The sequence below is a fragment of the Ambystoma mexicanum genome, chromosome 10 (assembly GCF_040938575.1).
Source record: "Ambystoma mexicanum isolate Mex_15411 chromosome 10, UKY_AmexF1_1, whole genome shotgun sequence".
Classification (NCBI taxonomy): domain Eukaryota; kingdom Metazoa; phylum Chordata; class Amphibia; order Caudata; family Ambystomatidae; genus Ambystoma; species Ambystoma mexicanum.
Genome location: NC_090932.1, coordinates 1,400,691,215 through 1,400,714,007, shown reverse-complemented (window position 1 = coordinate 1,400,714,007; position 22,793 = coordinate 1,400,691,215). Strand labels below are relative to the sequence as shown.

At 43.7% G+C, this 22,793-nt stretch overlaps 2 protein-coding genes across 3 annotated transcripts in view; one reads left to right on the top strand and one right to left on the bottom strand.

Moving 5' to 3' along the window:
- MYO1H (myosin IH) overlaps positions 1 to 5,159 on the top strand; it is an 833,585-nt gene extending 828,426 nt beyond the window's left edge. For both annotated transcript variants that reach the window (XM_069619421.1, XM_069619420.1), the window contains one exon: positions 3,840 to 5,159. In XM_069619421.1, the coding sequence (XP_069475522.1) occupies positions 3,840 to 3,863 (24 nt within the window). In that variant the 3' untranslated portion in view covers positions 3,864 to 5,159. The remainder of the gene's footprint in view (positions 1 to 3,839) is intronic.
- KCTD10 (potassium channel tetramerization domain containing 10) overlaps positions 4,616 to 22,793 on the bottom strand; it is a 354,681-nt gene continuing 336,503 nt past the window's right edge. The window contains exon 7 of the mRNA XM_069619428.1: positions 4,616 to 4,978. Coding sequence (XP_069475529.1) covers positions 4,946 to 4,978 — 33 coding nt within the window. The 3' untranslated portion in view covers positions 4,616 to 4,945. The remainder of the gene's footprint in view (positions 4,979 to 22,793) is intronic.

The following is a 22,793-nucleotide window of genomic DNA, read 5'->3' as shown; positions in this document are numbered from 1 at the left end:
GGATGATCGGAGAGCTCGAGAAGGAAGATATTTAGGGAGAGAGAGTTGAAGGTATTGAGGCCCCAGCCCCCAGAAGGCCTTGTGGATGATGCAGAAGGTTTTGAACATGATCCTCGCAGCCACTGGGAGCCAGTGCAGAGATTTCAGTCCTGGAGAGATACGATCCCTGGGCTTTAGGCCAAGGACAAGTCTTGCAGTCCTGTTCTGGATAAGTTGCAGAGGACGGAGGGTGGGGAGTAGAAGCAGGCAGATTTAGAAAAGGCTGTTGCAATAGTCCAGCCTAGAGAGAACCAGAGCTCTGGAGACAGTGAGCTTCTGGGGGAAGGAGAGGAAAGGAAGAATATCTCTGAGGAGGTGCAGCTGGTAGTGTGACTTCTTAGTGACATCAGAGATGTGAGGGGAGAAGGAGAGTGTGGAGTCGAAGTTGACACTGAGGAGGAAGAGGTCCAAGAGAGGCCGACCAGAGAGCTGGAGGAAAGGAGGGAGCGGGTGTGCCGATGAGGAGAATCTTAGTCTTACAGGCATTAAGGCAGAGGTCATTGGCGGCACACCATTCCTGGATAGCAGACAGTCAGAGATAAGGGAAGGAGAGGAGGAGGCCGAGGGTAGCCTGAAAATGAGCTGGGTGTCATCCGCATAGCACTGAAAGTTGGGGCAGAGAGCAGCGATGCGATGGGCAAGGAGTGCCAGGTATTGGTTGAACAGCCAGGGAGAGAGGTTAGATCCCTGGGGGACACCAGAGGTAGAGAAAAAGATAGCAGAGAGGAAGGACCCAAGTTGGACATGGGAGGGTCGGTCAGAGAGGAAAGAAGTCAGCCACGCCAGAGCCTGACCAGTGATACCCAGGTTATCATGGAGACGGTTGAGCAGGATGGCATGGTTGACAGTGTCAAAGGCAGAAGAGAGATCAAGCAGGATGAGGATGCAGGGGGTGTTTGCATCAAGGTTGGAGAGCAGGTCTTCACGGATGTTCAGGAGAGCAGTTTCCGTGCTTCTGGCAGCTCTGAAGCCAGACTGATGATCGAAGACAACCAACAGATTCAGTGTGGAGATCAAGACAGAGGAACGATTCTATCAGCTGGACCCAGTGTGTTCCATCAGCTACTACTTCTCTCGGATGAGGGAGACCAGGAAAGATTACCATCTTTTTGTTGGTTATGCTGGGGCCCGTGCTGCAAAGGCTGTGAACATGCAGACAATGTCGAGATGGATCATCCTCTGTATCTCAGAATGCTATGATCTGGCTTCTAAATATGTGCCTAAAGGCCTCTGGGGCTCATTCCACCAAGAGGTTAGCTGCTACCTCTGCTCTGCAAAGTGGAGTCATTGTTCTGCACATTTGCGAGGCTGCCTCTGTGCACATGTTGCATAGCATTGCTGCATGGATTATCAGTCAGGACAGGATGCTAGTTTTGGCAGAGCGGTACTTCAGAGTTTTCTGGTTTAGGTGGTGTCCTTGCTGTCCTCCCTCCTCCAGATCATTGAGCTGATAGGGGAGGCTTTCAAAGATGAGGAATCCATGAGAGGAAGGAATCCAATAGAAAATAAATGACTTACTTCTAATTAACGTTCTTTCTGATGGATCTTTCTCTCGTGGTATCCTCGTCGCCCTCCCAACCTACTCCACTTGGCAGATAGCTAGTACACCTGGTTCTGCAGTCCCACAGGACCTGGCATGGGGTGTCTCGAGGTTTCGGGCAGAGCTGACACAGAGCTGTGTTGGGCTCCTTTGCGGCAGAAAGGTTTCTGTAGAGCAGCTCTGCTGCGAGATAGATATCAAATATGAGGAATCTGGGGGAGGAATATCCATCAAAAAGAACATTACTGAGAGATAAGTAATGTGTTCATCTGAAGAGCTGGAGTGAAATTTGTAGATTTCCAGTATAGCAGGATGACCTGGCCATGAGAGAGAATAGGCACGTTGTAATTAAAAAACTCTTTGTGAATCGAAGCTATTCTCTCCTTGAGCTTATAGTTATATTTAACAACACGATTTTATAGCAAGCTCGGGTGAGATCATTAAGAAGGCCTAAATTGTCATCTTTTAAACAAGTTTCCAATAGAGATGAGTAGTGAAAAATCTGTTTTTTTCTTTGGCTGTGCGAATATTCAGCAGAAATCCAGGCAAAGAATGAGATTTTTGCGAGTTATAATTAGCACATAAAAGAGTGTGAATTGGTGGTTATATGATTGCTGAATATTCTAGAGAGGGAAGTCGCTCAACTGAGTAGTTTACCTTGCTGCCAGGGGAAGTGGAGGAGATAAAAGTGCCCATTATTGGGTAAGTGGCACATCTTCTGGTCGTGACCACTGTTCTGGGTGTTCAGAAAACAGGAAAATGACGCTCTGACTCTCCAGTGCTGTGGGGCCCGCAACAAGTTGTCTATTCCTTAGGACGCCAGACTGAAGGAACCGGGTTTCTACTAGAATATGGCAGCCACTTCCAAGATGGTGACTGACAACTTCTGTTTAGATCTACTCAGGAGTATGGCAGTGAGGGCGGCCCTCTATCCTCAGTGGAGAATACTTTGGTTCCCTAACGCCTGGAACCTTTGTGTCTTAAATAAGGCAATGTAAAGGCTTTTCCATTGTAACTGTCTAATTACAAATGTTAGGGTCTCTATGTGCCATTTTCATCTGCTCAATAGATCCCAGCTGAAAAAAATGACCTTTCCTGAAATTACCATGCCTACTGTAGTTAGCCTGCAGGACGCATCCGGAGCCTCGACAGTCCTGGGAAGATCTGGAGTGAAGTAGCTGTCGAGGCAAGCGATCAGGAATCCTTCTGTTAATAAGGGGGCACTTCAGAAGAGTGACGATGCTACTTAGTCCCATCACCAGTCATTTAAATAGTAAGCACCCGTCCATGATGAGAGGATGGTGGCACACAACTGCATCAATGCTGGAACAGGAAGCATTAGGGGGGCAAGTCGGAATCGCCATTTTAAAGCAGGAACGGAAAATGTCATACATTTTGAAAGGTAAAACTATGCAGCAACATGCAACTAAGAGGAGGGTTGCAGTTGCCATTTGAAACAACACGTGTACATATAGCACCAAGCCATGATATTATTACATTGGTACCAGCAGCAATAACAGTTTGTGGGGAATCAAACCCAAAGTGCCACATTGACCCCAATACTTAAAATACATCTGGACAGCCCGGAATGACAGAGCTACCTAAAAAGTCCAAGACGACTAAGAGCATTTAGGGGGCTTTATAAAGTGATCCGTACTTTCCTTCTGCTTGCACTTGCGTTGAGGGATCAAGCACTGAAGGCACAATTGTGCCTGTCACCTTACCGGTCTAATTGTAATTGGCTATTTATAACGCACTTAATACCCAGAGGTTTCTAAGCGCGGACCCGGGGACCAAACCTGTTTGCTCTGCATCGTCTTGCTTCCAAGGCCCCTGAGCAATCCTCCCGAGACAATGATAAGCAGGAGATACAGCATTCTTTAAATCCAGTAACCTGGTACAAAGGTAGGAGCATAGGAAAATTAGAAACTTCAGCATCCGACAGGGAACTGCAATTGAGAATTTGGGAACCAGTTCTGATTTTTTGGCAGGCCAGAGGGACCTGTGCTGGGCGGGCCACAAATGTGTGCCTCACCACGGTTTTTCATCCAATTACAGGGAGGGTGTTGTATAAGCTATGTGGACAGTGGCGTAAAAGGAGTAATGTATACACATTTATATTTGACTCAGATACTTACGTCATTTTGTACTTTCTTCCTGAAATTCCTCTGTTGTCCTGAGGGATCAAATGTTAGCTCTGATCATAATGACTGCTTGGATTAATGGACTATGAACCTTATTTTGCTATTCTTTATTGCAGGTGTCAGTAAAAATAAAGTCGTGACAAAGACCTGGAGGCCCTGTATTTGTTGGAACATATTCAGCCATGCAACCACCATTAACATCATTTGGAGTATGGAGAACACGTTGCGTGATCTTTTCCGATATAAGGACTCTCAGAGACATGTTACTTCTCAAATCAGCTTTCCAGACTGTCCTACTGGTGTCCAAATGGGAATGAAAGAAAGCACCAATGGCAAGGCTCTTGGCCATTGCTAATTATAACCGGCAAGACATGTATTCTGCTAAAGTGGACTCATTACAACCTCTGACTTTTTCCCTGTGACTTTGAAAATAATGTCATCCTGGAAAAAGATGGCCTTGAGCCGCTTGCAGTGAGTAGTTGTCATAAATAACAAGAAAATAACTACTAAGCACTTGTCAAAAGAGCGTCCTACGGAAGTGTGATATTCAAACATGTCTATGTAAAGGAGTTAGGGGTTTACTAGGTAAACGACTCTCTGTCTGAACTAGAGTGTGAGCCCTGTGCATAACCTTGATGTGCTTGTGTACTCCATCATGGAACTCGAGACCATTATTTTGAGGAAAGTTCTGAATACTGCATTGGGACGTGGGAGGCATTCGTTCGCCGTTACAATCCCAACATCGCCGAGAGATGTACATGTCTGCTTTGCTGCTGTCCACGGCAAAGATCTGTATGGGCATTTCATATATAGATGCCAATAAGCTCTAGCAGATCCAAAAATTATACCGGAGGAAAATTACAATTTAATTTAAAAAAAAAAAAAAGGTACATACATGTGCATCAACACATTGAATATTGTTATATTTGTTGTTTGTAAATATTGTAAAACAATTTTTAAAAAAACAGCCATAGGATACACATACCCATTGCTTTAAAACGGTTACAACCTGAATGATAAATTACATGTGCAATAATAATGGTCTCATTCGCCATTTTCTGTTAAATATTAACTTGAATGTGATTTTGCCCCACACCTTTCTGCGTACATGATACAGATTTGCAGATGAAAGAGCATGGCCGGTGCAGTGGTCAATGTCGAATTCCTTTTGTTTCAGTGGTGGACATGGGGATTTGTGACATGAGGTAATTTCGGGGACACTTCAAATCGCACTTCGTTTGGTCAGTTTCCCTCCCTGAAAGAAAAAAAGAATAGCTTTACATGAATTCTTCGTTGTTAATGTGTGTCTTAAATATTGTGAAAGTATATTATGGTTGGCAACATTTTAATGAGAAAAATCTTCATGGTTAAAAAGTACTTTTCTCTGAAGCTGTACACTGGATTTGCAGATTAAAGATAGACATTTTGAAACCGCCCTTTCCCTCGGTTCTTTTTCATGTGCACGTATTCTATGTAGTGTGTTTTTTGGGGGGGATAGGCCACTTGTGATCTGTCTCATTACAATCCAGATGGCAGTTAATGTAGCCTTAGAGTAAACTATAACTTGCATGCAGTGATGGTGCATCAGTGATGCAGTGATGGTAAGGAATACCGTTTTTGGCCAAATCCCCCTAGGCTGCCTTCTAATGAGGGTTGTGCATGCAACCTTTGAGGTACACAGCTGAAGGTCAGCACAGATCATCATTAGAGTTCACCCCCGAGTGTGTGAGGGATTGTACTTGTGCGTGAGCCACTCAGAGGGTGGAAACAGGCAGAGAAATGTTCCTCCACCTAAGGCTATTGGACAAACCATAGAACCTTCTGCAATGTAAATATTAAGCAATGAAAGAGTAAATCAGCATACATTAATCTATGACATAAAAACATTAACCACAGCACCTGAGGTATGTTTCACCCTTGGGAGGCTGCCTATTGTTTGAGAATACAACCGTATTAGCAGAAGGGGGTTCAGGCATGAACGGAGGTACGCATATAACAAGTGAAACTGGAATCCGAAAATGCTCATTATACTCATATAATGAATACTCTGCTCAACATATACAGCACACTGTAGTCTTTATGGCATACATATTTTAAATAGATTTTTTATTTTGTGTTTAGGCACCTTACAAAACAGATATACAATGTTGTACATGCAACTTATAAAAAAACGTATAAAAACAAAATCAGCATATAAGACAAAGTTACCAACATTAGAATTTAAAATTCAATCACATATCAAACTTTAGAAAGGAAATCAAGCTCTCTTTCTATGTGTAAGATGTATTTCTATGAACAAATTCCATCAACTAACATCCATGACCTTCATCATTTAAAAAATTAACAATACTCTAGGCATCATCTGATGAGCAAGTTCATTATTCAGTTGCAAGATGCAAGTTAGATTATAGACTATACATTAGTATCCATTAGTATACATTAGTATCTTTTGCCTCAAATTCCGTGTTTCCTCAATAATCTTTAACAGACGTACAAATGACAAAATTAAAGAGTTGGTTCGTTCCCACATACACGCCACCCAAAATAATTCAAGAAAAAATGGTGTATTACAACAGATTTATTTGCTCAGTATCAGAGCCCTTTGCCTTTAAAAATGGCGACAATAAATAACCAAATGCTTCAAGGTTTCCATCTCTTGCATATTACAACAGAGTCGACATCGACCATCATTAGTAGTGTTATTTTTCCAATGTTTATTTCGTACATTGGTGTGGAATAGGTTTAGTCTGAATCTCATATACATTCTCCCTGCTTGACAACATGGAAAGGCAATGAGATATGGCAATCTAGTCAATTGTTTATGCCTAAATTTTGCATATTCCGAATATGATTGGTAATAGGCAACATGATCAGAGGTGGTAGCCCAATCGTGTTGTAATAACGTTTTCTTCACTATCAAAGGGCATAGGAAGAGCTCTGCAGGTTCCAGGGCAAGAGTGGTAAGTGCAGAGCGTATTTGATTATTGAATAACATAATTGAGGGGTGAAACTCCTTTGCAATCATTGCTGACAGACCTTCATAAACTGAGTTTGTCGAAGGATAGATAATTTTACCAAAATTGCTGAGCCTTCTCCACTGGAGCCTTGAAGCCAACAAAAACAAACCCAACTCATGGATGAGAATAACATTGGGTAAACTTTTCAGGAGACCCAAAACTGTCTTCCATACATCCTTGGATTTTATTAAGGTGGCCACCAATTTCTAGTAGACAAAGATCTAACCCGTATAGAATAATCGCTTCTACTTTTAACAAGTAGAAGTCAATAAGTGGCACAAGCGAAAATGTACAATGTTTATAAAAGATGATTCTCATTTGAGCCACTAGAGGAACAGATTTAATGAGTATGGAATTGTACCATTTCTTAAGAGAGTTGGTGTTTGTTAAATTATAACCCAAATACGTTGTTCCCATCGTACGCTGAATGGCATTGTTTTCTAGGCTCCAATGAAAGTTTGACACTTTGTTTTTGTTGGTAAAAAACATAGTATTAGATTTTACAGAATTTGTGACCAAATTATGCTCGATACAGTATGAAGAAAAATACTGGAGTTTTTTTTGAAGACCGAAAGGTGTAAGATCAAATAAGATCACGTCATTGGCAAACACGAGCCAATTAAGTCGCAGGTCTCCTAGCTTTACAGGGACTGTATCAGAGTTACCCCATAGTGCATCGATGTCGGCCATATAAAGATTGAATAAAATAGCTGAAAGATTGCAGCCTTGTTTTACTCCAGTTTTTGTCAGAATTTTGTCTGTTAATAACCCAGTCTGATCTATACGAATTCTGTCATTTGTTTGCTCATGCGATAGTGGCAATAATATATGACGGAATGTTGAATTTATGCATTTTTTTCCACAGTACACTTCTAATAACGCTGTCAAAAGCCGATGACAAATCTAACAGGGCAATATTAATCAGCCCATTTTTAGATTGATGAGAAGAAGCCAAAATGTGAGAAACCAGTTTGAAAGCGTAATAGTACATGATTATTTAAAATGAATCAATTTAGATCATTAAGTATGAGTGAAGCAAAGATCTTTGCAGCAACATCTATCAACGCGATTGGTCTAAAATTCGAGGGCATTGCAATTGAGCCTTTCTTATGCAATGAAATAATAATTGATGTGAGCCATGAAGATGGGATCACCCTTGTGTGGAAAATGGTGTCATAACAACGCTTTAGAATGGGTGCCTAAAAGAGTGGATTGTCTTTCAAGACGCATGGCGGCAGGCCATCAGGTCCTGCGTCTTTGGAATATTTAAGATTCTTAATTGCCCATACCACATCAACAACTTCCCATGGGCAGGCTAAAGGCATGGAATTAATACGATGTTGTACGTCATATTTAGGAAAGCTTTGGGGTAAGCTATATTTATTCTTGTAATATTCTGTTGGTAGAAATTGCTGCTTGGAAGACTAGGGTTTGTCGACCAAGTGGGTTCCTCAATATGGCCCAAATTTCCCTAGTATTTTTTTTGGGATAAACGATTGATCATGATTTGATTCTTTTTCAGGTGATCTTCAAATTTGATCATGTTCACCTCACTTTTATATTTCATTATATTTTTTTTAGATGAGTGAGAGTGGCATAGGAGACCCCCAAGATTTTTAGACACAGTTTTTCCATCGTTTGAGTATGTTAATTGCAGGATTGAAAGTACTTACAATTAGTGAAGCCTACCTAGCTTGTTCTTGGGATGCTAGAGTACTAAGATGATTATGTATCATCCTTGCATTCGATGCGTCCACATCAATGATCCCAACTGTTGGAACACATGGCTCCTTTACAGACTAAAGATCACGGTTTACAAGATATTTCAACTGTCTACATAAAGCGGAATTCCATCTGATAGAGAGTGTGTGCCTATCCATTAAAGGGAATTGCTAAAATGGAATTAGCTAAGAGGCGTGAAGTTGAAATTAGTATGGTGCATTTTAATATGTGATGATCACTTAATTTGGAGTTGTGACGGGTCAGAGGACTAGATTTGCTTGCCAGATCACGCAAAAGTGCAATATCGCCTATGCACAAACTGCTGTTACCACGATGCCAAGTGGCCTATGGGGACAGAGGTTGATTAATAAGATGAATGTCCCAACCATTAAAGAAATCTCTCAATAAGAGCCCTCTTTCAAAAGAGAGAGCTGCATAAGCACTATGGTGTGTATCAAGAGTGGTGTTAGAGTGACTCAATAAGGTCGAATTGAAGTGGCCTCCGATTATAATTTCATAATTTGGTTTGGTAATAAAAGCATCGGTAAGTGCTGAATTTAAATTTTGTATTGTGTTTACGAGCAATGAACCACTAGGATTCCAGTAAAGAGATATGACCAAAATATTACGTAAAGGAAAATCTTCAAGTAAGAGTTCTATAACCATAAACTCTGGTGATAAATAAATGTAATGACGTACATTTTAGATTATTTGTAATTAGAATTTCCAGACCTCGGTCGACCATTAATACCTCTTTTGCCCGATAAGAGTACGAGGTATAACCATCTATATGAATGTCATCTAATGACATGGTTTCTTGTAGAAGAACAATCGAAAGGAGACTCCAATGCAACTAAGTTCACAGTGCCAAGCATACAAGTTTTTGAAACCACAACAGTTCCACGAGCAGATGGACAACGATGTGTTTTATGATTTGCCCACCTACATGTTTGCATTGGATAAAGATTGCAGTACCGGTTCAAGCCAGGCAAGACCCTTTATAATGCGTGAGACGGATTCAAGTTGATCTTTCATTGTGATGTTCAAACCTTGAAGTTGATGGTTGGAAATGTTTGATGAGGACGGGAGACATCTGGGACCTGGAACTCAATAAGTGTTTCGGTCCCATCCATTGTCCTAAATGCATATAACTCAACTCCAAGTAGTTCAAGGTCAGATTGATGATTCCATAATAGCTTTGCTATTATATGAGAATAGAATGTACAAATCATGTGGTTAGTATGACAACGTGGCAGTTTAATCCATTCCACGTCGTCCAAAATGAGATTTCGCAAAGCCGGAATTTGATGAAATAATTTCATGAGGGCCGAGCGATTTAAGCTGAGATTTCCATTCTTAGATGTATTTGTGCTCCACCTTAACAGTAGTTGCATCTCCAATGAGACCTCTGCAAATTTTGTTACATCAACATGGATACCATTGTCTAAGTCACTGATATTTCCCCTGTTGCCTTCTACCTGCTTTGACGAGTTAACTATATTATGTAAGGATGTATTATCCAGCATAGTAATTGGAGCTGGCACAGGCACAATTTTGGAAGCAAAACATTCTGTGTTGTTGACAGGTATGGACCCTAAAACATTATCTAAAATGTTGATACTAGGAGTTTTAATAGGAATGACACTTGCATCCAAAAGTGGCATTGTCAGGCTGACAGGAGCATTGCTTATGCTGGCCGGCTGTACCTTAACCAAAGTTTTTTTATTTTCAGTTGATTGAAAGAAGTTGGAAAATTGAGTTTGTGTAAGTGTGGAAGCTTCTTTAGAATACTGCAATGGGGGCGGCAGCACTAGTGTGGGGACAGTTGATGTTGTCCTTTCATCATCCTTCTTTAATTGCAGGTAGTTTTGACTTTGAGTCCAGCTGATTCAAGTCAATGATAGCTTCATCTTGCAAGATATAGCATATTTTTTTAATTGTCGAGTTATGCCCTTTGATTTTTTTAGCTGGCAAGATTTTAGACTTAGGTTGAGAAACAGCAAAATTAGGCATATTCGAGTTGGCAGTTTGAGCCAGGTGATGTCTTTTTTGGGCTCTCATAAAGAGTTTTTTTGCATTATGAGACATGAATTGTTTGTTATATTGGGACTTAGTCTGCATTTTCACCTCCTCGGAAGGCACCGCAAGTTCGCAGGTCATGTCAGCATTTTGATCTAGAAGATCAGTTAATGCTGATGGACAATCAGGAGAATCTTGCGGGACTTCGTTGTGAGGGTTGACTGCATTTTTTAAGAGGGCAGAGTATGGTTGGTCCAGAGGTACCAGATTAGCTTTGAGCAAAATATTTTCAATGACCAGAATTCTGTCATGTTGTCATTTGGCCACCTCCATGCAATCAGGCTGTAAAATATCTGAGTCACCTGTTGACTGGGTGTGTTGCTGATGAATAACCTGGGCATAGGTTTTAGTAAAAGTGGAAGAGGGATCTATACAGTCATGGGTTTGGGAGTGCTGTGGAAAAAGTCATTTTGGATAAATACATGCCCTCATTAGGATAATGCTCAGGTCCCTTGGAAGCATGCATAGCCCAAAAGGAATGACAATTTTCTCGTGCCAGCATAAATCCTTCTTTTTTGCTTAATAGTTATTTATTTTCCTTATTGAGAAAGTACATGAACAATTGTCTGTGGCAAGGATGGCAGTCTCCAAAACGCTGTTAAATCTGGAACACCACATCCCGTAAACCGTACAAAATGTAGTACAGGCAGCTGAAGTTTACCACGGTTAAAACATCTTGAAGTGCCCCTGAGCAAAGTTTGGTTTACTGATGTTACCATCACTGAGTAATCCTGGACAGGCCTGCTCAGGAGCCTGTCCAGGATTACTGGACCTCAGAGGCCAATACATTGGGGTTCTTTGCAGGCCATTTCTCTGTGTAACATTCTGGTGGAGCCACACTGTCAGGATGGGTGTGCTTCTTCCTACCGCAAGCCTGACGCCCACAACGAATCTCCTCAGATGGGCTGCCAGTGATGCCCCTTTCCCCACAGCATCAGGTAACTGATTTTGGGGTCTTAAAGGGTGGTAGTGCTCTCTCCAAATGTCATCTCCCTCAGATCGGCTAAGCAGCAGCAGTGAATAGAATGGAGGCCTTAATGGAGGATCTGATCTCTGACAAAATTCAGGGTTCAGTGACTGAGGAATTGCATCTCACCTACCCACCCAAGATCCCAGATTATATTCCTTCGCGAACTAATCCATGGAGGGAATCACAGTAGTGTCTGAGTATGTTAATGAGGCAATCGATCATGGGAAAATAACACTTAAATATGTATAAACTATGTAATTTAAACACAGTTCTGTTCAGCAATATGTGTAGGAAGAATGAAAACAATTGCTGAAAGAAACTGACTTATATTAAGGTAGGAGTCCCAAATTACTTATAAAGTTTAATTTAACCCTTTATGTATCAAGAATAGTAACTTTGGTGAAATGAACACTATATAGACAACACTGATAGCCACACCCTTATGCCATAGGTCTGGAAGACAAGAATAGGTGGGAAAGAATTGCCCATGACAATAAGCCGAAGCATTAGAATGACCTTGGAAATCATATGAAAGGCTGTATTTTAAGGATATCACACCAGGCAGGTAAATTCGAATGATCTGAAGTATGCACAATTGAAAAAGACATCACTATGAAGTGAGTTCTGGTGATGCATTGATTTCTTTCTGATTATTTTCCTGTAGAACTTGGTCCCTGAAGGTGGTCATTAGGACCGAAATGCATTGGACTTTTCTAAAACAGCCTGTGTCTTGATAATAAATACTCATTCCAAGAACTGCTTGTGGAAGTTTCTTCAAAGATTGTATGAAGGAATAGAGTACTGTATTAAAAAAATGTGTAAATACTATTTAAGAATATATAGAGAATCATACTGATACAAACACGTGAGCGACTCACAAGAGGACCTTCCAAACTCCTGGGACATCCCAACCCAGGAACCCTTTCCCCATTACTTATGCATCCCACAGTGCAAGTGGGGCTATTTCTGGTGACAGGTGTCACGACCCTCGCCCAAAACCCCCTCTGACAAACCCATTGGCCAGGTGGAGTCAGGACTCGGGCCTCTAGAGCGTGGCATCCTCTTCAAAAGCACTCATGGGGCCAGGCCAGGCTCATACACCATGAAAAAACAATGTGCTTGGGAACTACTTTATTGTATTGTCAGCCAACATGGAGACATCCACATAGCTTGGTTCCTGAGAACCAAGCTATGCGGTCTAGTGTTTTGGGTGTGGTAGCTCAACCAAGCCAGTTCGCTGCGCTGAAGCTCTGCATACCTAAGGTAGAATAAAAGAGACATTTTAAGCAAAGAAAGGCATGCAGGATAGTAGCAAAACTAAAGAACAGCAATAAGACCTCCCTGAACAATATCAAACGGGGCGGCGTCAATGAAGTAACTGGACCGCACTCGCCCATGAAAGACAATGCACCCCTGCAAAGAATGCAGGACGGAGAGCATGCCTAATTCTACCACAAGGTGAGGAGTGGGCACCAGAGGGACTGAAATCATATGTGGGTGGAGGGAGGATACTTACCCCAGTCGGTCAGTCTTGAACACAGTCCTCCTGTATTTTCAGGCAGAACCTTCCCCGCAGACCACATCAGGGCAAAGCTGAGAAGCATACCAGCGAGTAACCCGGCTGGGTGGTGTCCCTGTGGATACCTCAGGATACCACGGTCTAAGAGGGACCCTCGGACCGTGTATGTTCGACCAAGGGAAAACACACCCCGTGTACCTGAAAATGCTGTAGAACCCATGCAGATTGGAGGGATACGGCCTCCATTAGCAAAACAAGAGCGGGACAGAAATCGCTTCCGGACCAGTAAGCAGAGCCGGACTGGGAACCAAAAGTGGCCCTGGAATATTTTTCAAAGTGGCCCCATAGTTCACTGAACGAGCATGCACATGACGGGAGCTCAACCCTCCTTCTATGAGGGGATTTGAGTTTCCCCCAAGAAAATGTTGACTAGAATTAGTCGAAATGCATTTGAAGCATGTTTTAAACATATATGGATTGAAAAGTCATGTCTTAAATAAATTCATGATCTTTCAAAGTAGATGATAGAGGGACCAGGGACATTCCACATTTTGCAGATGAGAAAAATTAATTCATCTAGTTTAAAGGTACCCAGATAACATGCATCCCTAATCCATTTCATCCTATTCTCATGCTAGGAAGGGGATACAGATAAAAGGCACTATTAAATGAGCACTGGCAATGCCAACAGTGTTGGCTTTTGTGTAGGCATGGTGGGAGAGGAATTTGTCAGGCACTGCTGTAGTCGTACTAACTGGATTGTAGCAGGTGGAAAGTGGTGAGTGTACCTGGGCATATAACAGCAGTGCCTGGTGAATGCCTAATATTGATGCACAAGCTTAAACAGTTGGCTTTGTCAATGCTTGTTTTGAACAGGACTTCAGTGAAGGACATGTATAGTGCTTATAAATCGAGTGGCTGAAGGCAGACCTGGTTGACATTTTTATTACACCGGTAGTGCTTTTGCAGTTCCAATTAAGTCATTAACTCTCAGAAGACTGCTTTGAGAAAACACTGGCAGGCACTTTGAGCACACAGTTTGATGGTAAGGCTTGATAAAACTAGCTCAAAGAGATCACAGGAGAATGTGTTTTGGTTGGAGAGGGGCTGAAAGCAGGTGGAAATGGCCGTAGGGCTTATCATAGCCATGTACAGTGAATAGCTAAATAAATAACTAAACACCTACAAGCTTTGTGTCCCACCTCGTGCTATTTCTTCCTAGCTATACTCTAATGCAATAGTTTCAGCTTCTATGTGGCACTTTAGCCAATTCCAGTGGTCGAAGTGAGCGGGAGTCGTTGGGAGCAGTGCTCCTCTACTTTTTTAAATTAAGTTTTCCTGTTCTTATACTTTTATTTTAGAAAGAAACCGTTCTGAAAGTTTCATTTTAAAATAAAAGTGTAGGAAACAGTTGAAATATGCACTTCAGTGCACTGTACTGAACATTCCTTAAACAGCGGGCACATTTGTTTGGGGGTTTGTATTGTGAGTAGGAGGGGCCATGGAGATGGGGTTCGTGGCGAGTGGTGCAGGCCAGTAGGGAACATAGTTCCACTACTTCTTTTCATGCACTTCGACCACTGACCACTGACCACTGGCCAAAACCAATTTCCGGGCTGCCAAATTTCAAACCTTGTGAAGCTTTCTGCATATTGCTGTGGTTATGCCCAATACGTAGATACCAAGTCACTGCACAAGGACCTTCAACCGCACACTAAGAATCCGAAAGAAAGCCCATGTGAGCCAGTGTAGAGGTGACAGTTGACAACAGCTAATCTTGATTTATTCTTCCTCCTCTCCCGTGCAATCGCGCCTACCGATGGCTAATGCATCATCGTGCCATAAATGTGCTTAAAGCATACCATGTACGCATTGCAGTGGCAAATTATTTCACAGAGATGTGCTTTTTCTGGAAACTTTTAAAAAGCAAAGTTGGGAGGGGAACAACAAGAGAGATCCATATTACGAACCATGTTTCCGTGTTTAAATCAAATCCCATATCAATGCATCGGAAGTCGTCCTCCGCATGCACGTGCAGTGTGCACGTTATGTTTCCTGCAGTGCCCACAATGTTCATCCAAATCTCAGTGCCAAGCACCTTGCTACCCCCTTATTAGAGTTCGCCCCTCTGTATCGCTCTTCTGTTTTCTAGCTAGGTTTGCGCTACACTAACGTATGCTACATACGCACATACTTATAGCGCTTCCCAGTGCAGCGGCGCCTAACTCCTCACTTGACCTTATGATTATGAACCATTTCAGACCCCAATGCCAGTCACATTTATATACTGTCGGGATGGAAAGGAACAAGGACGAATTTCTCATTACGTGCCTGCAGTCGCTCTCATAAACAGCATTTTGCAGCGCTGTGATAGACTTAAGTTGGTACTCATGCCGCCTTACCTTTCTGTGAAAGGAACGAGACCTGCTGCCCTGAGCCAGTGCCAAACAGTCAATGCAGATGGTGCAGGCCCACAGCCTGCCTCATCGTCGAGTCACCAAAACTGTAACTGGCATGCGTTGGGCCGCACATGCGCATGCGAGCAGCACACTAGGAACGTGCAGTTTCAGTGATGTGCCTGGCCGATGACTCCCATAATTTGCAGACGCACAAGCCACGGGCAGAAAGGTCATCCAGGCAGCACACCGTGCAAACTCCACCCAGCCCAGCCTGGCTGGATGCATGGGATTACGTCATGATTTCCCTTTGATTATGTATCCCTCCGCCAAGAAAAGAGGCCCTACACCTCGAGGCCTACCGGGGAAACTCCCGGTGTCCCGGTGGGCCAGTCCAGGCCTGCCAGTAAGCCAGTGCACAGCCAGGGCGGACATCGGGAGTCTATTTCATTCGATCTCATCAAGGCACCTCAGTTCAGGCTAATACTAGGGATGCCATGGTTGGTTGCTCACAACCCTTTGATAGACTGGCGGGCACGAAAATTAACCTTCCCCGGTGACTGCTCCCCTGCCTGCTATTACCAAGAGGAGAAACCCGACGTCTGTATCCCCATGATTCCCGGAGTTACAATATCAACCCTAGGAGCAACTAATACCTTGCCAAGTGAATACCATGATTTCCAGGATGTTTTCTGAAAGGACCAAGCCAATACATTGCCGCCGCACAGGCCCTATGACTGTCAGATCGACCTTGTTCCTGGTAGGATGGACATACAGTGCAGTTCTGGATATGTTGGAATGGGTTGGATTGGATTACTTAAACTAAGAGGTTGGTTATGGACAGTTCTACGCTAAATACTCACAACTATGGTTTGGAATGCCCCGTCAAAGATCTGGTGAAAGGTTTGGCTGGAATTCGCTCGCCATCGGACAGGTCTCAGGCGCTCGGTTCTGCTCTCAGCAAGGCACTCTGGTTTGCACAGCCTCTTGGACTGGATCTGACGGGTCGGTTCTAGGTTACAGCTCTGCTGGACTGATCTGGATATTGGGTTCTAGCAAGGATTCTTGGCCAGAAGCAGCCAAAACAGCACAGCCAGGCTGTTGAATTGGTTAGGCCCCGTGGAAGTTTAGGGGTTAAAATCAGGTTGCAAGATTTTAAAGGCCCGCTGAGAAGGGTTCAGGTTTTTGGGTTGGGCCTCTGCTTCAGGGGTCTGGAGTCTGGAGTCTGGAGTCTGGATATGGGTTCTTCAGTCTGGATATGGGTTCTGGAGTCTGGATATGGGTTCTTCCTGCAGAGCGCTTCACTGGTAGATTAGTGATGGGTGAATGTGTGTGTTTCTGGGTCCTCAACAGTCCCTATTTATCCATCTTCCAAAGGGGTGGGGAGGCTGATTATACTATGCCCAACCCTCTAAGAATCTGATAGGTCAGAGAATACACGTTCCCCTAATTTGAGAAGAGAACAGTGTGTCATGATGCATCATCATGTGTCAGAGTGACACAGTTTATGGTCCAGAGAAAACCCTCCCCTTTGTTTCTACCCAGAAAATCTATTTTTCCCAAAAACATATTTACAATATGCCCAACTTGTTAATAATACATTTTTACATTACAGATTAACTAAGGTACATTTCTGTCAAAGCCTTATCTTCCTGCGAGTTTTGGTTCACAAATGACAGTTTTTCGCATTTTTGGCCGGTTACTAAGTGTCAGTTTTGTACCAATTTTTACACATACATGCACATACCATCTGGGCATATCCCTGTAAATTTTCATATTCCTAACATAATCAAAATAGCTAGAATATGAACATTTCCGTGGTTCAGTCTCTGAATATCGCACAGATTCCAGAGTAGTTTTAAACTGTGAGCAAACTTTTCATTTTAATAACCTATAAATTCCATATTTTTATCAGTTCAGTACAATTTGCTATAAGTCTTTTTCTCAAACATATTTTCTGTGCTTTCTGAATCCACAAACGGTTTGTCACTGCCTCCAAGGTCTTGGCTGGGCCAGAGAGTCACATGGGCTTGTCTTCCTGGGCAGTTGGTTTCAGTTCACACCCGAATTAGCATTTTCTTTCAGCTCAAGAAGCCCATTGTCTCTTTACCAGAGCAGCAGAGCAAGTCCGCTCCTCTTCTCTTTAGCATCCTAATGAGATATCCTCTCCTTTTGGTGGGAAGGAAAAAGGTGGTGTGTTCTCAGTGGGGGAAAACCTCTTTGAAGTTTTAGCTGAATCAGGTTACCTTATAGTCAATTGTGACATTGTTCCTTGTGAAAAATTAAGCAAACATATCTTCAATTCCAGTCTTTTTCAACATGAAAATCAATAGTGGCACCCTATATTACATTTGATGGAAGTCCCTGCTTTCCCCACACTTAGATTTTGAGACACAAGTTTAACATGACAGGTTTAGAGATCGCCAGCTTCTGACAGAGGCGAGTGGCGGTATGGTGCCTATTTTCAACATATTTTCCCAAGCAAGCATCTTTAAATGTTTATTTTCTTCTGATAAATGTACTCCTGCTGACATTATATTTATGCGGATTCTTGAAATAGAATGATGTTTAACCCCCAACAAGGAGGTTGGATCTTTTGTGTGGTTTGTGAACCATGATTTTTGCAAATTTGACAACCAAGAAAATCGGATTTCCAAACAGCTCTGTGTTTCTTTTGCAATTAGCATTGCTTTTTCAAGTAGTTTCAAGCTACTTTTTGGGTGCCTAATGGTGGGTTTTGGCAGTGGTCTCCTGTGTTAAAGTGGATTGGCGGCCTATTTTTCATGTTTTTCCTGGCGCTCAGTGAAAAGCTGCAGAGAAATGCAGAAGAACAATAATCAAGGAATGCTTGAGATGGGATACCGAGAGCAAGGAGTTAGACGTACAGTAGTGCTGTTCCTGTTGAGTACATATCTCGGAAGACAGATTGATGAAGAGGAAGTAATGAATGCAGATGAAAGAAAAGTAGAGACTTGTGAATACACTACCCATTCAAGGACTTTGGAGAGAAAGAGAGGGATATACAGGGACAAAACAGAAAAAAAGATAGAAACGAGGCTAAGCTACTTACCTCTGTTTAATGTTCTTTCTGATGGATATTCCTTTTACAGATTCCTCATCTTAGATATATTTTCCTACGGCAGTAGATTTCTAAAACCTTTTGACAGCAGGGGGCGCAGTGCAGCATAGCAATGAGGTTCCTTGGTGCTCTTTATTTTCAGACCAGAAGTGATATCAGCGTCAGCATAAGTAGCCCGCACCACGCCACATTTCTTCCCTGTGCTCAGCCACGTTGGAGAATTCTATTTTTAAACTCTTCAGTGAACATTTATTTTATTTTGGTTTTATTTTAGCAAGGAGCTCATTGAAGGAGAGACTTTTAAGGAGAAAGTGTTTGTATTCCAAGGGCGGGATAGGAGGGTGTTGAGGAATCCATGGAAGGAACATGCATCAGAAAGAAAATAACCAGAAGTAAGTAATTTGTTGTTCTAAAGTTTTGCCGACTGATTCCTCATTTTATACAAACTCCCATAGCAGTACCCTCGTTATAGGAGAAGGAGGAAAAAGAGCTGAGTCTCATGCAAACTTAGTCCAAAACCTTTGGCAAGACTACCCTACCGAAAGGGGCATCCTGGCCTGATAGTGTCTAGACAGAAGTGTTTTGCAAATGTATGCAGTGACCACCATGTCTCTGATTGGCACATGTCCAGAGTAGTAATGCCTCTCTGGAGTGCAGAAGAGAGCTACTCCTCTGGTGGTGTGGGCCCTAAACCCTTCTGGAATGTTTTTGCTTGTAACATTCAGAGATAGCTACCACCATCCACCTTGACAGAGTTTGCTTTGACATGCCTTTCCCTAGTCTAACTGACAAATAGCTGATCCTCTTTCTTGAACTTGTTGGTCCTAGAAATATAAAAGCTTAAAGCCCTCTTGGTATCAGACCTGTGTAATTTATCCTCCTCCTTGGAGGGATGAGGAAAGGGGTAGAAACTCGGGAACTGAATTTTCAGGGCTAGGTGAACATGTACACTGCTGCCTCGGAATTCATGTTGATCGATAATGAACTCTTGAAAACCACGCTCCAGGGGTTCCTTCAATGGCTTTTCATCTTCCACTGAAGGAAAACTTCAAATCCGAGAGTCAACCTTTTATAGAAGATGAAAATGGCCAAATGTTTTCGGCGCATGTAAGGCAAGCTTTCGCCTCACACTGAATGACAATTTATTGTATAAATTGTTGCGCAGTGCTCCCGAAGACAGAGACATGCGTACACTGCACCTGATGGCGGCTGAATCCGCCCACGTTGCGGATTTACATTTGTTTCTTAAGCAGCCATCATTACACACCTTGTTTTCGATAAAAGCATACAAAGTTTATATTTGGGTTCTCATTTCAAACACTTTTTAGTCACAGGCAGATGCCAGGCTGAATTCTAAACTGGATGTTCATAGGCACCGTTTCCACACATTGTAAAGCGCTGCACTTGTGCGAGGTTAACAATATGAATGGTAAAATAAAGTGAATAAAGTATTTAAGGGATAAAAATAGTATCTTATTACACCCACTAGGGGTGGAATACTGTTAATTGAGGTGGTCACGACTAGCAACTCTGAACGATATTACCATCTCAAAATGAAAAGGTTCAAGGGTGCTGGATCCAAATGGGCTAGCCAATATCATGTTGAAACACGACCCACAAGGTCGGCCAGGGTTTAAAAGGTTCTTTTTGGCAAATTTTGCATGGCACAGGTTTGACGGTGGAAATGCATCGGAGGGACAGGGCCTCCGTATCCTTGTCCTTTACTGCCTTTTTAGGAGTATAACCAGTTTACTCACCGTAGTGACCACCTTACTCCTAGTCCACAGTCCCCTTTCCTCCATACTTATGGACATCTCTCCGTCCTGTGGGACCGGACCAGAGCACTTTGTAAAAAGCATCCCAAAAAATTATTTCAAAAATGTGTCCGTCCTCTCTTTCTGCGCAGGGCCTGGCCGCGGCTGTAACCCCGCCCACCTTGGCTTTGCCCAGCGCATCGCCCATCAGTCCTTTTCTATTGCCAGGTCAGAGACCTATTAGCAATAACCGAGGAACCTTATTAGAGGGGATGGCGGGCGGGCGTATGGAGGAAAGGGGACTATGGACTAGGACTAAGGTGGTCACTACGGTGAGTAACCTGGTTATACTCCTACCTCCCGTCCCCTTTCCTCCATACTTATGGGAGATTCCAAAGCACTCCTAACTGGAACTATGGGTGGATGTAAATACCCCTTATTGAAAAAGGTTCTTCAGCACAGCCAAACCAAACTGAGCATCAGCTCTCGAGCTCATGTCAAGACAATAATGCTTACAAAAAGCAGATGGGGAGGCCCAAGTAGCTGCTCTAGTGAAGGACTCCCAGGGGACATACTTGTGAAAAGCAACAGCAGCTGCCTTGCCCCGCACCAGGTGTGCATGAATACCCTTAGGAGGTTTCAGCCCTTGGATGGTGAAAGACTCTGTAATGCAGGCGGCGGTCCACCGAGAAATAGTCGCCTTAGACGCCTGCTTACCCTGAGGGTTACCGAAAAACACAAAAAGCTGAGAAGAACTCCTAAACTCGGAAGTCCTGTCAAGGTAGAATTTAAGAGCCCTTCTGACATCAAGACAGTGCAGAACCCTTTCCGCCTCTGAGGTAGGGTTCGGAAAAAAGACTGGCAGGGAGATCGACTGATTCAGATGGAATTCAGTTACCACCTTCCGTAGGAAGGCAGGGTTTGTCCATAGGACCACCTTGTCCTTGTGAAAAAACAAGAAGGGATGCTCCGCTGACAAGGCCTGGAGCTCACTCACTCGCCTTGCTGAGGTAACGGCGACCAGAAAGGACACTTTCCATGATATGTACTTGAGGTCCACCGTGGCCATGGGTTCAAAAGGCTTATGGCACAGCGGCGTCAGGACTACATTTAGGTCCCATGGCGGGTGCGGACTACGAACTGGAGGGTAAAGGCGTGTCAAGCCTGCAAAATGCCTCTTGACAACTGAGTTACTCAGAGAGTAGGAACGTGAACACCCAACTCTGCTAGGGAGGACACAAAGAACAGCACAGTGTCAATCATAGCCACCCTCGGGTCCAACTGTTTTTCCAAACACCAATGACAGAACCTGAGCCATTTACTCCTGTATTGGGATCTGGTCGAGGGTTTCCTGGCTGCCTGGATAATACGCATGTTATCCGTAGACAAGTTAAGATGCTCTAAAGACCTGAACTCAGGCACCATGCCGCCAAGCTGAGCGATTGTGGGAAGGGGTACCATATCTGCTGCTCCCCTTGATGAAGAAGATCGGGGGTCACTGGTAGCCTGATCGGCGGATACAGTGACAAGTGTTGACGTTCTGAGAACCAGAACCTGGCTGGCCACCAGGGGGCTATGAGTGGAAGGGAGCAGTTCACCGAGCTCCTCAGCTTCCAAATTGCTCGATGGACTAAAGGCAGTGGCGGGAAGGCATAAGCTCTCATGTTGTGCCATGGAATCTCGAGAGCATCCCCCAGAGAAGAGGCTCCCAGCCCCCCTCTGGAAGCATACCGAGGAAGCTTCCTGTTCACCGCCGTAGCGAAGAGATCCACCTCCGGTGTGCCCCAACGCGAGCAGATCCATGAGAGGACCTCTGCCTTCAACTCCCACTCGTAGCTGACCACTGTCCGCCGGCTGAGGGCATCCGCTGTGACATTCAGCTGGCCCGGAATGTGTACTGCAAGCAGCCAGACACCATGAAGCACGGCCCACTCCCAAATCTGGATGGACAGTTCCACGAGGGGGGGGGACTTTGTTCCCCCTTGCTTGTTGATGTAATACATTGACACCATATTGTCCGTGCATATGGCAATGACCGGTCTGAACGCCTTGAGCGCAAGAAAAATCGCCAGAAGCTCCAAATGATTAATGTGCAGGAGCTTGTCCTGAGGCGACCAGAGGGCCAATACTTGTAGAAGATCCAACGTCACACCCCACCCCAGGAGGGAGGAGTCCGTTGTGATCGTCACCATAGGAGCTGGGTCCTGAAAACCTGCACCCACCGACAGGTTGCTGAGAGATGACCACCATTCCAGGTCCACTCTCATAGAATCCGGAATCATTATCAGCTTGGAATCCGGGTCCACCGCCTGACGCCAGGAACTCCGAAGAGCCATCTGGGTCCGTCTCATCTTGAGACGAGCAAGAGGAAGAGCCAGCACACACGAGGCCATGAGGCCCAGAAGCCTCTGGAACCACCAGACCGACATGCTCTCTGACTGCACAAATATCTGACACGTGGCTAATAGATCCGCCATTCTGTCCCCGGTCAAGTACTCTCTGCAGTCGATCGTGTTCCTGCGAAAACCCAGGAA